The following is a 14,111-nucleotide window of genomic DNA, read 5'->3' as shown; positions in this document are numbered from 1 at the left end:
GGAGGAGAGGAAATGGGAAGGGACCACAAATATTCAAGTACTTCACTGCTTAACAACCAGTGAAGTTGTCCTGATAAGCAAAAGTTTAATTCACCGTTGGCTACTTTGCATCTATGTACTTGACTATAGATATTCTTCTTTACCTTCTTCAAAATTTAATACCGGATTTCTACCGTTATAGTTACATCTGTTACAGGTAGCATAGTGTTACAGGTATGTGTGTGTATATACATGTTTGCTTAACATTCTACATAGCATATATATATATGTATTCACATCTTTCATTAGTTTGTTTAGTGCTAACTGAGCACCTTTGTTTAATTAACTAGAAATATTATGGCAGTCATGGTGGGGAAGGAGACGGGCTCCTCCTTACTAGTGGACACCCAGGACCCGGGGCTACATTAGGACTTTCATGGGCTTTGGGCATTTTTGCTTTTATGGGCCCCCTCTTCAATGAAAAAATATTTAAAATTATATTTTATGATTACAGTTGCTGGTTTTAAACATATATTAAAGTATCCCATTAGCTTAAAAGATTTTTTTTTTAAAGATTTTATTTATTTATTTGAGAGCGAGAATGAGAGAGAGAGAGCATGAGAGGGGGGAGGGTCAGAGGGAGAAGCAGACTCCCCGCCGAGCAGGGAGCCCGATGCGGGACTCGATCCCGGGACTCCAGGATCATGACCTGAGCCGAAGGCAGTCGCTTAACCAACTGAGCCACCCAGGAGCCCCAAAAGATTTTTTTTTTTTTTTTTTTGCTTTTTTTAAGCATTCTGGTGGGACCACAATATTAGCGTGGGCCCTGGGTATGATGCCTACTGTACTTTATGGTAAATCGAACCTGCAAAGTTACCACTGACTCTCATACAAGTCCTGTGCCACAATGAACATAGAGCAAAGAGAACAAATTCTTCAGGGAGTAATCCATTACATGAGTAAAACACGTCATTTTATGAAATGATGACAGAGGAGAGTAACTACAAATCTAGAATGGAAACAGCTCCTTCTTCGGGGAAAAAAAAATAAAAGCAATAAACTCTTCAAGCTGCCTTTGCATTGTTAGTGATACAGTATAAGTGACTGGCAGTAATAAACCAGGAGCTGTCAGATGAGAGGAAAAATCTGAAGCCACATAATTCTGTAAATCTCTGAGGCATTATATAGGTTAACAAAAACCAAGATAAGGTATTTTTCTGACCACTCACTGTGATCAATGGGGAAAACTCTGTGCAAAAGAAAAAAAAAAAATCCAACCTAAACTTTTTAAATTATTAACCCAAGACCATCATCACCTTTCAATATATAGCATTTAATTAACCAGAAAAATTTCAAGTCTGTTAAAGATGCAGTCAAGCATCCAAAGAGGTACATGTTTAATCTACTTTACTACAGACCCAACATCCATTTTCCTCTTATTAATGGATGGAAAAGCAATTTCCCTGCCAAGGAAGGGCAATTATTTAAAATGTAGATGTGCTGTACTTCACAGCTCTCAGCTACTCAGCTGGCAGAAATAACGCCTCTGGAAAACAGATCAATTATTTACCAAACTAAAGACAACAGGTCTATTTTAGAAATGTCAGGCTTACTGCAGGGAGTTGAGTATTTCATTATTCTATTTCTAATTTCCAATTAAATTAATAAAAAATACTTGCCTTTTTTATGTCAAAGACAATATACTTAATAATATGCCAATCTAGTGTAGTTACACAAATATGATATATTTTCCACAAGATATTTTTAACATATATGTTATATATCTCAATCTTAAGTTTAAGTGATATGTTTCTTCATTTAATACAATTTGCCATCAGGGATCACTCCCACAGTTTAGGGGAAAAGACAATTCTTGCTCAAACCACAAATGAGAAATAACTTGGTTTTATTCAACAAATGAGTAATTACATTGAATTAATACCTTATCTCTGCCCTGCCATAGTTTTTCCATGATTGTAATGACAGAAAAAAATTAATTAATGTAATTATTCAGGTGAAAATTATGGGCTATGTGAAAATTACCAGACTAATAATAAATAATACCTGGGGACAAAGTAAAAGCTTACCTCTAGCAGAAAACATGTTCAAAGGATACTCTCAGGTATAAATAAATTTAAACTAGGATAAGGTAGGTTAATAATAATAAAAACAATGCCAGCTACACTTTGTGAGGTCTCACTATGTTTTTGGTATTGTTTTAGGCACCATTATCACCCCTCATTTCACTGATGAGCAAACTGAAGTTGTGGGGATGACCCAAGCAGATTAAGTAACTTGCCCAATTAAGTGGCAAGGTGGGGGGGGGGGGGCATGACATTTTATTTAGAGTCAGGCAGGTCTTCACAAAATGATATTTAAAGGGACTCAAGAGATAAATAGGAGTTACCCCAGTAAAAAGAGGATTTCAGGCAGACGGAAAAGGATGTAACATGTTTAAGGAGAAAAATTAGTGTGGCTAAATGTTGGAGGGAAAAGGTAGGAGAACAGGTTGAAGCAGTAAAGTTGTGCTGGGTTATAATACTTTTAGACAGCACAATACAAGATGACAGTATCATTAACATTTAACACTTCTTCCAAAATACTTGAGTATCTTAAAAATGGAAGTAAACACATGGAAAAAGTATGATATAACAATCAAAAACAGAAGAACCTAGAATTGGGCTGTGACCAAGTAAGATTTTTTAAAAACTAAGAGTAACTGAATGATTCTTAGATCTACTGTTATGAACTCAGTATTTGTGCAGGCCCCAAATTCCTATACTGAAAGTCTTAGAAACCCAGGCTATATTTGGAGATGGGACCTTTAAGGAAGTAATTAAGTTTAAATAAGGTGATAGGGTGAGACCCTGATCTGATATGATTAGTGTCCTTATAAGAAGAGCCATCACAAACGTTAAGCGTCTGCCTTCGGCTCAAGTCATGATCGCAGGGTCCTGGGATCGAGCCCCGCATCGGGCTCCCTGCTCGGCGGGAAGCCTGCTTCTCCCTCTGCCACTCCCCCTGCTTGTGTTCCCTCTCTCACTGTGTCTCTCTCTGTCAAATAAATAAAATCTTTAAAAAAAAAATTAATAATGAACACCCATATGATATATGCACCCCTATGTATAGTGCAGCATTATTTATCATAGCCAAGATATGGAAGCAACCTAAGTGTCCATCGATACATGAGTGGATAAAGATGTTATATAAACTTATATATAAAATAAGGAATATTACTCAGCTATAAAAAAGAATGAGATTTTGCCATTTGCAACATGGGTCTAGAGGGTTACTATGCTAAGTGAAGTAGGTCAGAAAGAGAACTACCACACATCCCACTTAAATGTGGAATCTAAAAAAATGAAACAAATGAACAAATAAACAAAAAACAGACTCTTAAATTAGGAGAACAAACTGATGGTTGCCAGAGGGGAGGGGAAGGGAGGGGGATGAGCAGAAGAGATAAAGGTTAAGAGGTACAAACCTCCAGTTATAAAATAAATAAGTCAGGGACATGAAAAATGCAGCATAAGGAATATAGCCAATAATATTGTAATAACATTGTATGGTGACAGATGGTAACTACACTTATCATGGTGAGCACTAAGTAAGGTACAGAATTGTCAAATCAAGATGTTACACACCTGCAACTAATACAACATTGTATGTCAATTATACTTCAATTTAAAGAAAGAACAAAAATTAAAATTAAATAAAAATTTAAAAAGAGAGAAAGAGACCATGGAACTTTCTCTCTCTCCCTGCTCCCCTGCACCAAAGAAAAGCCATGTGAAGACACACTGACAAGGGAAGGTGACTATTTGTTAGCCAGGAAGAAACACCTCACTAGAAACCAAATCAGCTGGAATCTTGTTCTTGGACTTCTAGCCTCCAGAACTGTGAGGAAAAAAAAATTCTGTTGTTTAAGCCACCCAGTCTATGGTATTTTGCTACGGCAACCCGAGCTAATACATGTACACAGGTTACTGTCTACATCTAGTGGTCCTCGAGAACATTTTACCTGCTCCAATGACCAGCAAAGAGGATTTGGGGTTGAATTTGTAAAATCAAAAGAGACTGTTGTTGTTACCCTATAACAAAAACAACACTGATAAAAAACAAAACCAAAGTTCTTTAAAAATCTACTTGTAAGTTTAATACAAAAAACATAAAGAAAATTAGTTTCTCTTATATCAGGCAGAACAGCAGAAGGAAAAAAAATCCACAATATGTGAGGGTAAGAAGAACTCAGCAACCTTTTCAAAAACTTTCAATGGCTCCATTTGAGCTGACACCACAAATTAGAATGCTGCCCCCAAAAAGTACAACTCTGTACCCAACTAATTGAGAGGATCGAGATTAATAATGTTAAATGGAACACCTGGGTGGCTCAGTCAGTTAAGCATCTGCCTTCAGCTCAGGTCATGATTTCGGGGTCCTGGGATAGAGCCCCGCATCGGGCTCCGTGCTCAATGGTGGGGTCTGCCTCTCCTTCTCTCTCGCTCTCTCTCTGTGCACATGGGCTCTCTCTCTCTCAAATAAATAAATCTTTTTAAAAAGATTAATAATGCTAAAAGCTGTGAACAAAGAAAGAGAGCTGACAGTTGCTAGCAATTAAATAGACACCTGTCAAACTAACCTATCCTATCTAGTTAAAACATTCCTGAAAATTATGGGCAAAATACAGATATTTCCATACAGAAAAAAAGCTAAGAAGCCATCTTCATCAAAGAATCCAGAAATATCCCACAGAAGTATGTTACTTTAATGAGAAAAGTGCAAAAGAAATTCAATGGAGAAAGAACGGGATCTTGAAAAAATGATGAAGTATTTGGATATCCATAGCCAAAAAACAAAAGCAAAAACACAAAACAAATGAACCATGACCTAATCCAATACATTATACAAAAACTAACACAAAATGGGGGACCTAGGTGGCACAGTCGTTTTAAGTGTTCAACTCCTGACTTTGGCTCAGGTCATGATCTAAGGGTCATGAGATCAAGCCCCGCATCGGGCCCCGAGCTGGGCATGGAGCCTGCTTAAGATTCTCTCTCCCTCTCCCTCTGCCCCCCTGCAAAAAAACTAACACAAAATGATAAGTTTAAATATAAAATGTAAAACAAGAAAACTATTAGAAAATTACATAGGAGAAAAATCTTCAGGTCTCAGATTGGTGTACATATTTTAGGCATGAACACAAAAACCAACTAATTCTTTTTTTATTGATTTGACAAAAAGTAAATAATTTTGCTCAGCAAAAGACCCTGCTAAAAAGATAAAAATACAAACTCCTCACTGGGAAAAAATATCTCCAAATCACCTCTATTACCCATATCTAACAGTATTTATAAAATAAAAAATGGTGAGAATAGCAAATACCTGCAAGGATGCAGAGAAAGCATGTCTAGGGGATTAAAGGAAAGTATGAGAACTACGTCTCACCAAGTAGAGGATATCAATAAAGAGATAATATTATAAAAAAGAAACAAACAGAAATTCTGGAATTCAAAAGTACAATAACTTCAATAGAGGGGCTCAAATAGCAAATTTGAACCTGGCAGAAGAAATCAACTGAGATTATCTAGTTTGAGACAAAAAGAATGAAGAAAAATGAACAGAGCCCCTGAGACCTATAAGACACCATCAAGAAGATTAATTGATGAGTAGCAAAGAAGGAAAAAGAGGCAGAAAAAATGTTCAAAGAAATAATAACTGAGAAGTCCCAAACACAATGAAAAACGTTTAGGCAATGAAACTAATTGGTAGGATACTACAGAGGTAGATATTTGTCAATTTTAATTTGTCAAGACACAGAGAATGTGTGAACACCAAGACTGAACCCTAAGGTAAACGACAGACTTTGGTTGATAATGATGTGTCAATAAAGGCTCATCATCTGTAACTATACTACCACTGTGGTGTGGAATGTCAGTAGTATGGGCAGTCTGGGGTGAGGGCAGGATTATATGAGAGTTCTCTGTACTTCCCAATTTTGCTGTGAACCTGAAACTGCTCGAAAAAATAAAGTTCATTAATTAAAAAAAAAAAAAGCTCTCTAGAAAACGTTACTCATTGTGTATTTAAATCATTAAAAGCAAGAAATTTACACTACGCAAAGTGAAATCTGTCCAGATTTAAGCATTGGAGGTCTCTCTGGCACTTCCAACCTAATCATAAATGTTGCCACTAAAATATTTGTTTTAATTCAGGACTCAGAGTCACAGCTAATAAACAAGAATGGGAAGGAGAAATTGAAAAACAAACTGCGTGCAGCTGCTGAACTACAAGTTTCACAACGCTATTTAATGGCAGCCCTTAATTTCTTTGCTGAATAGGCCCCATACAAGACCAAATGGCATACCACACAGTCAAACAACCTACATTTTCTCTGTAGGAGAAATGGAGTGTTATTTCATCGTGTACATTTTACATTGCTTCTAAAATTTCCCAGAAGGGGTACAACAGGTCTGGTTTCTTCTTGAATTCTGATGTATGTCCAGGATATTTTAATAATTCTGTCATCCAAAAATATGCCTTTCTAAAAAAAATAAAAGAGACTAAGAAATTTATTTACATTCGTAAGTATAACAGGGATATGTTCAGGTAAAGTTGTTAGAGAAAGATCAGGTTTAAAAACAAAAATACACCATCAACATTTTTGTTACGTTTTGTTTTGCTTTTTTTTTAATGAACTTCCCTAAACTTGTAAAAAGTATTCTAACAAGCACTATTGTTATTATTGGCCACACTACATACCCCATGAAAAAGCCTTTAACCAAGTAAAAGAATTATTAGAGGAGCAAAACTGTTAAAACTCACTGATAGAAATAAATTTAGAAGCACGTATGGAAACACGTAAAGAAAAACTAGAAGGTGTTACTAGAGGATCTATAAGTTATATTTTGAAAAGGCCAAATTAAGTAAAAAAAAATCATAAGCACTGTGTTAAGGCCCACTTAAATTACATACCTTTCCACAAAATACCAACTGATAAAAGTTCAGAAGCTAATAAAACTAATTCAATCAGAGAGCAGAAAACTGTCTCATTTTATAACATAAGTAAATTTATTGGAGGATTTAAAGATCAATAGAAAATACATTATTTGATCTCCCAAAAATATTTTTTAAAACTATAACATAAGTAACTAAAGGGGAAAAAAACAACCACTAAGGTATCCATGCATTTACAAATGGCAATGCCAGCCTCTTGCTTCAAACATTTCATGTGTATGTAGGTGTATCTGTCTCAATCTAAGAGGGTTAAGATAAAACAAGAAATATAATACAGAAACTATACAAGCAAAAGAAAATGTCACATAATCACAGGAGCTGGATAATCGTTAGCAGCCACAGCTGAATCCAATATCATTATATAAGAAACAACTCAGTCACCAGCTTAAAAAAAAAAAAAAAAAAAAGCCGAGGCTTTCAAATCAGTGAGAATTGAATCTTTTATACACACACTCACTTATACTCAAGCCATAACAGTCATATTCTGAGTAGCAAAAATACTCAGAGCTGAACAGTAAATAACTAAGATGAATTGCAAGCAGTTGCATGAAATCTCCACAATCTTCTATGAAAGATTTTGCAAGCCAATTTTGTGAGTGGTTGCTGAGTTATGAACCCTCCATTTAATTCTAATATTTAAACAGGTACAAAGCATTTATAAAATGTTGCAGAAATGATGACACATTGAAAAATATATCTGCCACATAATAAACGGATGAGTCCACTGTATAGACTCTGCTCCACAATCTATGTCAAATGTGCCATATTTTTCTTGCCTCATTCATTCAACTAATATTTATTTATATACCAGACACAGAATCATTATTCCCTAGCTAACTGTCTTTTAGGTTACAGATTAGAACTGACTTCCGTTAAAGAACGTTCCCCAGTAGTTGAAACCAAATTAATATTCATCTCCTGGCATTCTGTCCTTACTCACAAAGGATTTTCCTTCCTTGTTTTAAGTCTCTATCACATCAGCAGATTCCATGACTAGGGAATGTCACTTCTTAACTCAATCACCAAGCCTGAGCCAGGCAATGTGAATGGCATCTCCAGTGAAAGTGCTAGCTTCCAATGTGTTTAGAAAGGTGAAATCACACCAAGCATAAACCTTTGGATAACAGGCTCTTAAACATTCTAGTGCCATGAACCTTTTTAGCAATATGGTGAAGCCTAGGAACATCTTTCTCAGAATAATATATTTTTAAGACAAAGTAAAATACTTGTGATTTTAAAAACTGACATGCAGAATATGTGCTTTTTGTTATATATTAAAATATAGGGTCTACCATAATTTTGAACCATAAGGAATATTGAAAGAATTATATAAATAAGGTAGAAATGATGTGAAAACATCTGTTATTTTTACTGCTCATAAACTCATCAGTACAGCTAATACTCCATTGGTTTATTTTACATATTCATAAGTGAAGGAAATTTTCATCAGAGATTAGAAAAAATAAAGATGTAGTTTTTTTCCTAAGTCGACATACTCTCTGAATTCTATCCATGGACCTCCCAGATCCTAGATAGAAGTTAAGAAGCCTCATTTGAGATTCAAGAAAAAAAATAAAAGAGATCTTAAAACTCATAAAATAGTTCTCATAAAATGATCTTCCCTTCAAGAAATTACAACATTCAATGTAAGATTGACTTAAGAATACAACAGCAGAAGAATGTCAATTTATATGTTTTAAAGAGGTTATATACACACCAAATGAATGATCTATAAAAGAAATAACTGATAAGCTGGACTTCATTAAAATTAAATAGTTCTGATCTTCAAAAAACACTTTCCAGAGAATAAGAAGACAGGGGCGCCTGGGTGGCTCAGTCGTTAAGCATCTGCCTTCGGCTCAGGTCATGATCCCAGGTCCTGGGATCGAGCCCCGCATCGGGCTCCCTGCTCCACGGGAGGCCTGCTTCTCCCTCTCCCACTCCCCCTGCTTGTGTTCCCTCTCTCACTATCTTTCTCTCTGTCAAATCAATCAATCAATCAATCAATCAATCAATCTTTAAAAAACGAGAATAAGAAGACAAACCAAAGACTGCAAGGAAATATTTACAGAACACATATCTAACACAAGACTGTTATCCAAAATATACAAAGAACTCTTAAAAGTCAACAATTAAAAAATGAACCACCAGCGCCTGGGTGGCTCAGTCGTTGGGCGTCTGCCTTCGGCTCAGGTCATGATCCCAGGGTCCTGGGATCAAGTCCCACATCGGGCTCCCTGCTCTGCGGGAAGCCTGCTTCTCCCTCTCCCACTCCCCCTGCTTGTGTTCCTGCTCTCGCTATGTCTCTCTCTGTCAAATAAATGAATAAAATCTTTAAAAAAAAATGAACCACCCAATTAAAAATGGACAAAAGATCTGAACAGACACCTCATCAAAGAAGATACACAAATAGCAAATAAACTATGGTATGTCCACACAATGAAATGTTATTCAGCACTAAAAAGAAATGAGCAATCAAGGCATGAAAAGACATGGAGGAGATTTAAATGCATATTAGTAAATGAAGGAAGCCAATCTGAAATGACTATATACAGTAAGATTCCAACTATGTGACATTCTGGAAAAACTGAAACTATGGAAACGGTAAAAGGATTACTGGTTGTGAAAGGTTGAGGGAGGGAGGGATGAACAAGAGCAAAGGGGATTCTAAGGGCAGTGAAACTATTCTGTATAGTACTATAATGGTGGATACATGCCATTATATATTTGTCAAAACTGACAGAACGTAGACCACCAAGAGTGAACCCTAATGTAAAGCGGAACCCAGAGGATAGGTAGGGAAACAAGTATTTAAGGAAATGATTATCCCAAGATAAATTATATCATAGAGTTATACAACTAGTACATTAGGAACACAAAAAAAGTAGGTATAAATATAAAAATTATTAATCTTACCATAAAAACACAAATTTGGGAATTCAAATAGAAATCAAATAAAAAATGTACATCAAAATTATGAAATCATAGAAAACTGGTTTTCCAGAACTCATTGTTAGACAATGAAAGAAATAACTAAAATATTCTTTAGGTTATATAGGATGTTCTTATTTTAATGGAAAGCCACAGGCAGGAAAAAATACAGCTTCCAATGTCTGAAACACTCTGACTATGGTAATATGAAATATACATTAATACAAAGGAGATTTGACATAACAGATGGACTATCAAAATGAGTCATACTGGTTACTCCAAGTGGAGTGCTGTAAGTGACATAACTTCCAGATTGTTTCTTCAAATTTAACTTAATTCCCATAACATTCAGAACATTTCCATAAATCTTTGTCTTCATTAATTAAATCAATCCTACTGATCAACAATCACTGCAAAATCTTCCTCTCTATCAAAAATGACTAATTAAGATATTAGAAGGGAGATTATTCAAAATACTCTATATTATCCTCTTACCATCATTCTTTATTTGAAAAGATGAAAAGGGAAAAAAGATGGGTCTTTCCATCAATTTTAACTAATAGGATCATTTCTGCAGAATAAGATAAAAATGACAATCTCTTTAGATCCATCAACCAAAGGGGTAAGATCAGAAAAGATTATAAGTTTATGAAGATTACTTCAGCTCTGAAAGCAAAAGAGCAATTTTATCTTTTACTTAAAGTATTTTAAAAATAGCTCCACTAGAGTGGAATTATACCACTCTAAGTATTAAATCAATTCCTAACCATGAAAATTGGTAGAGAGAAAGAATTAAGCGTGTATCTTGCCCTTTACACACACGAAAACTATGGTTCATTCCTGGTTGATGAGAAAAAACTCGTTTTTTTATAGAAGAACAGCAGTTAATCATGCAGAAAACATGACAGAATTAGAAAAACCACCATTCTACAGCCTTCCATGTAACAACGCTATTAAATAAAAGTTGTTTCAGAAATGAAGCCAAAGTAACACTCTACAGATTACTTGCTAATCTCCACAAGAAAAACCAGCTCCAAAATGTAGATATTTTGATGGGCTACTAACATATCCATGTGATCAAACACAGTATCATATTACATTATTTTGCAGGACACATTTTTGAGATAATTGGGAAATTTTAGATTATGGCTTGGATATTAGATAATATAACGTGTTAAATTTCTGAACTACAATATCTGGTTACATGGGAAAAGGTCCAATTCTTAGGAAATGTATGATTAATTTGTAGTCTGGTGAAATGTCATCAAATATGTAACTTAAATTCAAATGATTCAACAAAATACAACATGCCTATGTATATATATTACACATACATGGGTGTACAAGTATATAGATATATGTATACACATCTGTATACACATATATTTATTATACATTTGAAATGTGAACACCTACTTATTCACTTATTCATGGGTCATTATTATACTCTTTTAAATCTATTTTTTTACCATTTTGATGTATTTTTATTTTTATTTATTATTATGTTATGTTAATCACCATACATTACATCATTAGTTTTTGATGTAGTGTTCCATGATTCATTGCTTGCGTACAACACCCAGTACTATCTATCTTTTAAATCTATTTTTATGTTTGAAACCTTACATAACAAAAAGTTTGGAGAAAGAAAATGAAAAGTAGTAGGGCATTCCATATACTATAACATCTCTCCTTATCAAATGCCTTAAGGACAAGCAGAAAAACAGAAACTACCACCAAAAAACAGGCAAAAATACAAGTAGTTTATAATATGTTACAAAATGAAAAGGAAACTTGAAGTTACAAAGAAAGTACCACTTACATACATTAATATGTAGTCTGGAATATTGAAATTCTTGGCTTAATTATGATACAGAAATTAATGTAACTCAACAGCATTGTTTACCACCTTCTTGAGAGCAAAACTAATACTTAGAGGATTTCTAAATTTTTATTTTAAATTAATTCATTCAAGAACCACTTACTGAACACTACTTACTTTTCTGATATACACTGACCCATATAAGAAAAGTCAGATTCCATATTTCATATTTTCCATTTCTAAAAAAAATTGGTTGAAAAACCCATGATATAAATGGCAAAAAAAAAATTTTTTTTAAAGGACATACCACTTGTATTAAACGCCATACAGCACACTGGTTTTTCATGAGCAGGAAAGTGGGCCACAATACCATCACTGTCAGAATCCTCGCTCACAAGCACCTTTACAGAAAGAAAAAAGGCAAATGGAAGTTAAGCTTTACTCACCAATCACTGAGCCTGAAGATATACACAGCTACACCACGATACCCCTGACCAAATAACATGCTTCCACTATATTGGAAGATTATTCTTGTCACTATAAGGTGAGAAGGTCCCTTTAGGAATGAGGAAAAGATATATGCCCCAGTAGATCAATCATATAAACTCTAGGAACAGTTGATTGGCTTTACTGTAAATGACAGAGACAATAATTTCTTGGAGTAGAGGTTCAGAAGAAAACAAAAAGCATAAAGTCAGCCATGGAGAGCTTCATCCAAAGAACATACAGTTCTTATTGTGTTATGGCCTGCTGGAAAATGCTTGCTCATGACTAGATCATTATCGGGTCATGATATTCAGACATAAAACATTTAATCTAGAAATATTTTTTAAGATTTTATTTATTTGTGAGAGAGAGAGGACACGTGCGTGCAGCACAAGCAATGGGAGTGGCAGCCAGAGGGAGAAAGAGGATCCCTGCTGAGCAAGGAGCCTGATGCGGGACTCGATCCTAGGACCCTGAGCTGAAGGCAGATGCTTAACTGACTGAGCCACCCAGGTGCCCCTAAATAATCTAAAGTACACCAGGAACTAATCCTACACGGGCAACATTAATTTTTCTTTTAGTGTGAAGAGTTTTACAAAGGTATAATTCACATACCATGAAAGTTGCCTATTTTATGTTTATAATTCAATGATTTTATACAGTACTATAACCATTACAACAATCCATTATATAGAAATGTCTGATTTGTCATCCTTTCCTATCTTAATGCTTTAATTTTCTTGCCTTATTGCTCTGACTCAAACCAGCAATTCAGTGAAGCCACAGATTTATCAATTTTTTGTGCATAGATCATTGTTGCCATCTTAACAATATTTGAGTGTTCAGTTCAGTATGTTAAGTACATTCAGACTGTTGTGTAACAGATTTCTACAACTTTTTCATCTGCAACACTGAAACTCTATACCCACTAAACACTAATTCTTTCTCCTCCCTTCCTAGCCCTTGGTAACCACCTTTCTGTTTTGTTTCTATGATTATTTTAGAGAGTGAAAATAATGGAAAGAATAGATATTTGCACTTTTGTTACTGGCTTATTTCCCTTAGGAAAATGTCCTTAGGGTTTGTCCATGCTGTAACATGTCATGAGATTTCCCTCTATTTTAAGGCTGTATAATATTATTATATAGTATGTATATATCACATTTTTCTTTATCCATTCACCCAGCGATAGATATATGGATTGCTTCCACATCCTGGTTACCATGAATATGCTGCAATGAATGTGGGTGTGTAAATATCTCTTCGAGATCCTGCTCTGAATTCTTCTGCATATTAACCCAGAAGCCAGATTGCTGGATCATATGATAATTCTATTTTTAACTTTTTGAGGATCAATTTTGTTGATCTTTTCAAAGAACCAATTTTGGATTTTCCCCAATATTGCACTGTTTGCTATTTTTTTTTTTTTACTTCTGTTCGTATTTTTAGTATTTACTTCATTTGTTTTGCTTGGTTATAATTTGCTCTTTTTCAGATGAGAAAAAGGGAAAATCGAAGACTATTAGTTTCAGACCATTTTTCTTTTCTTTTTTTTTTTTAAAGATTTTATTTATTTGAGAGAGAGAATGAGATAGAGCATGAGACGGGGGAGGGTCAGAGGGAGAAGCAGACTCCCTGCTGAGCAGGGAGCCCAATGTGGGACTCGATCCCAGGACTCCAGGATCATGACCTGAGCCGAAGGCAGTCACTTAACCAACTGAGCCACCCAGGCGCCCCCCGTTTTTCTTTTCTACTATAAGCATTTAAAGCTAAAAATCTCCCTCTACGCAAGTGAATAGCTGCACTTCATAATTCTGATATGTTCACTTTTTATTTTCATTCCATTCAAAATATTTTCTAATTTCCTTGAGATTCCTTC

The 14,111-nt window shown here is 35.0% G+C and overlaps 1 protein-coding gene across 10 annotated transcripts in view; it reads right to left on the bottom strand.

Annotated features, from left to right (window-relative positions):
* Positions 1-14,111, bottom strand: part of BCAS3 (BCAS3 microtubule associated cell migration factor) — a 598,224-nt gene that overhangs the window by 396,117 nt on the left and 187,996 nt on the right. For all 10 annotated transcript variants that reach the window (XM_035026671.1, XM_035026672.1, XM_035026670.1 and 7 more), the window contains exon 13: positions 12,054-12,147. In XM_035026671.1, the coding sequence (XP_034882562.1) occupies positions 12,054-12,147 (94 nt within the window). The remainder of the gene's footprint in view (positions 1-12,053; positions 12,148-14,111) is intronic.

Source organism: Mirounga leonina, unplaced genomic scaffold, assembly GCF_011800145.1.
Source record: "Mirounga leonina isolate KUSES-001 unplaced genomic scaffold, KU_Mleo_1.0 Mir_200, whole genome shotgun sequence".
NCBI classification, from domain to species: domain Eukaryota; kingdom Metazoa; phylum Chordata; class Mammalia; order Carnivora; family Phocidae; genus Mirounga; species Mirounga leonina.
The sequence above is the reverse complement of the archived record's forward strand: the minus strand, read 5'-3'. Positions and strand labels throughout refer to the sequence as shown.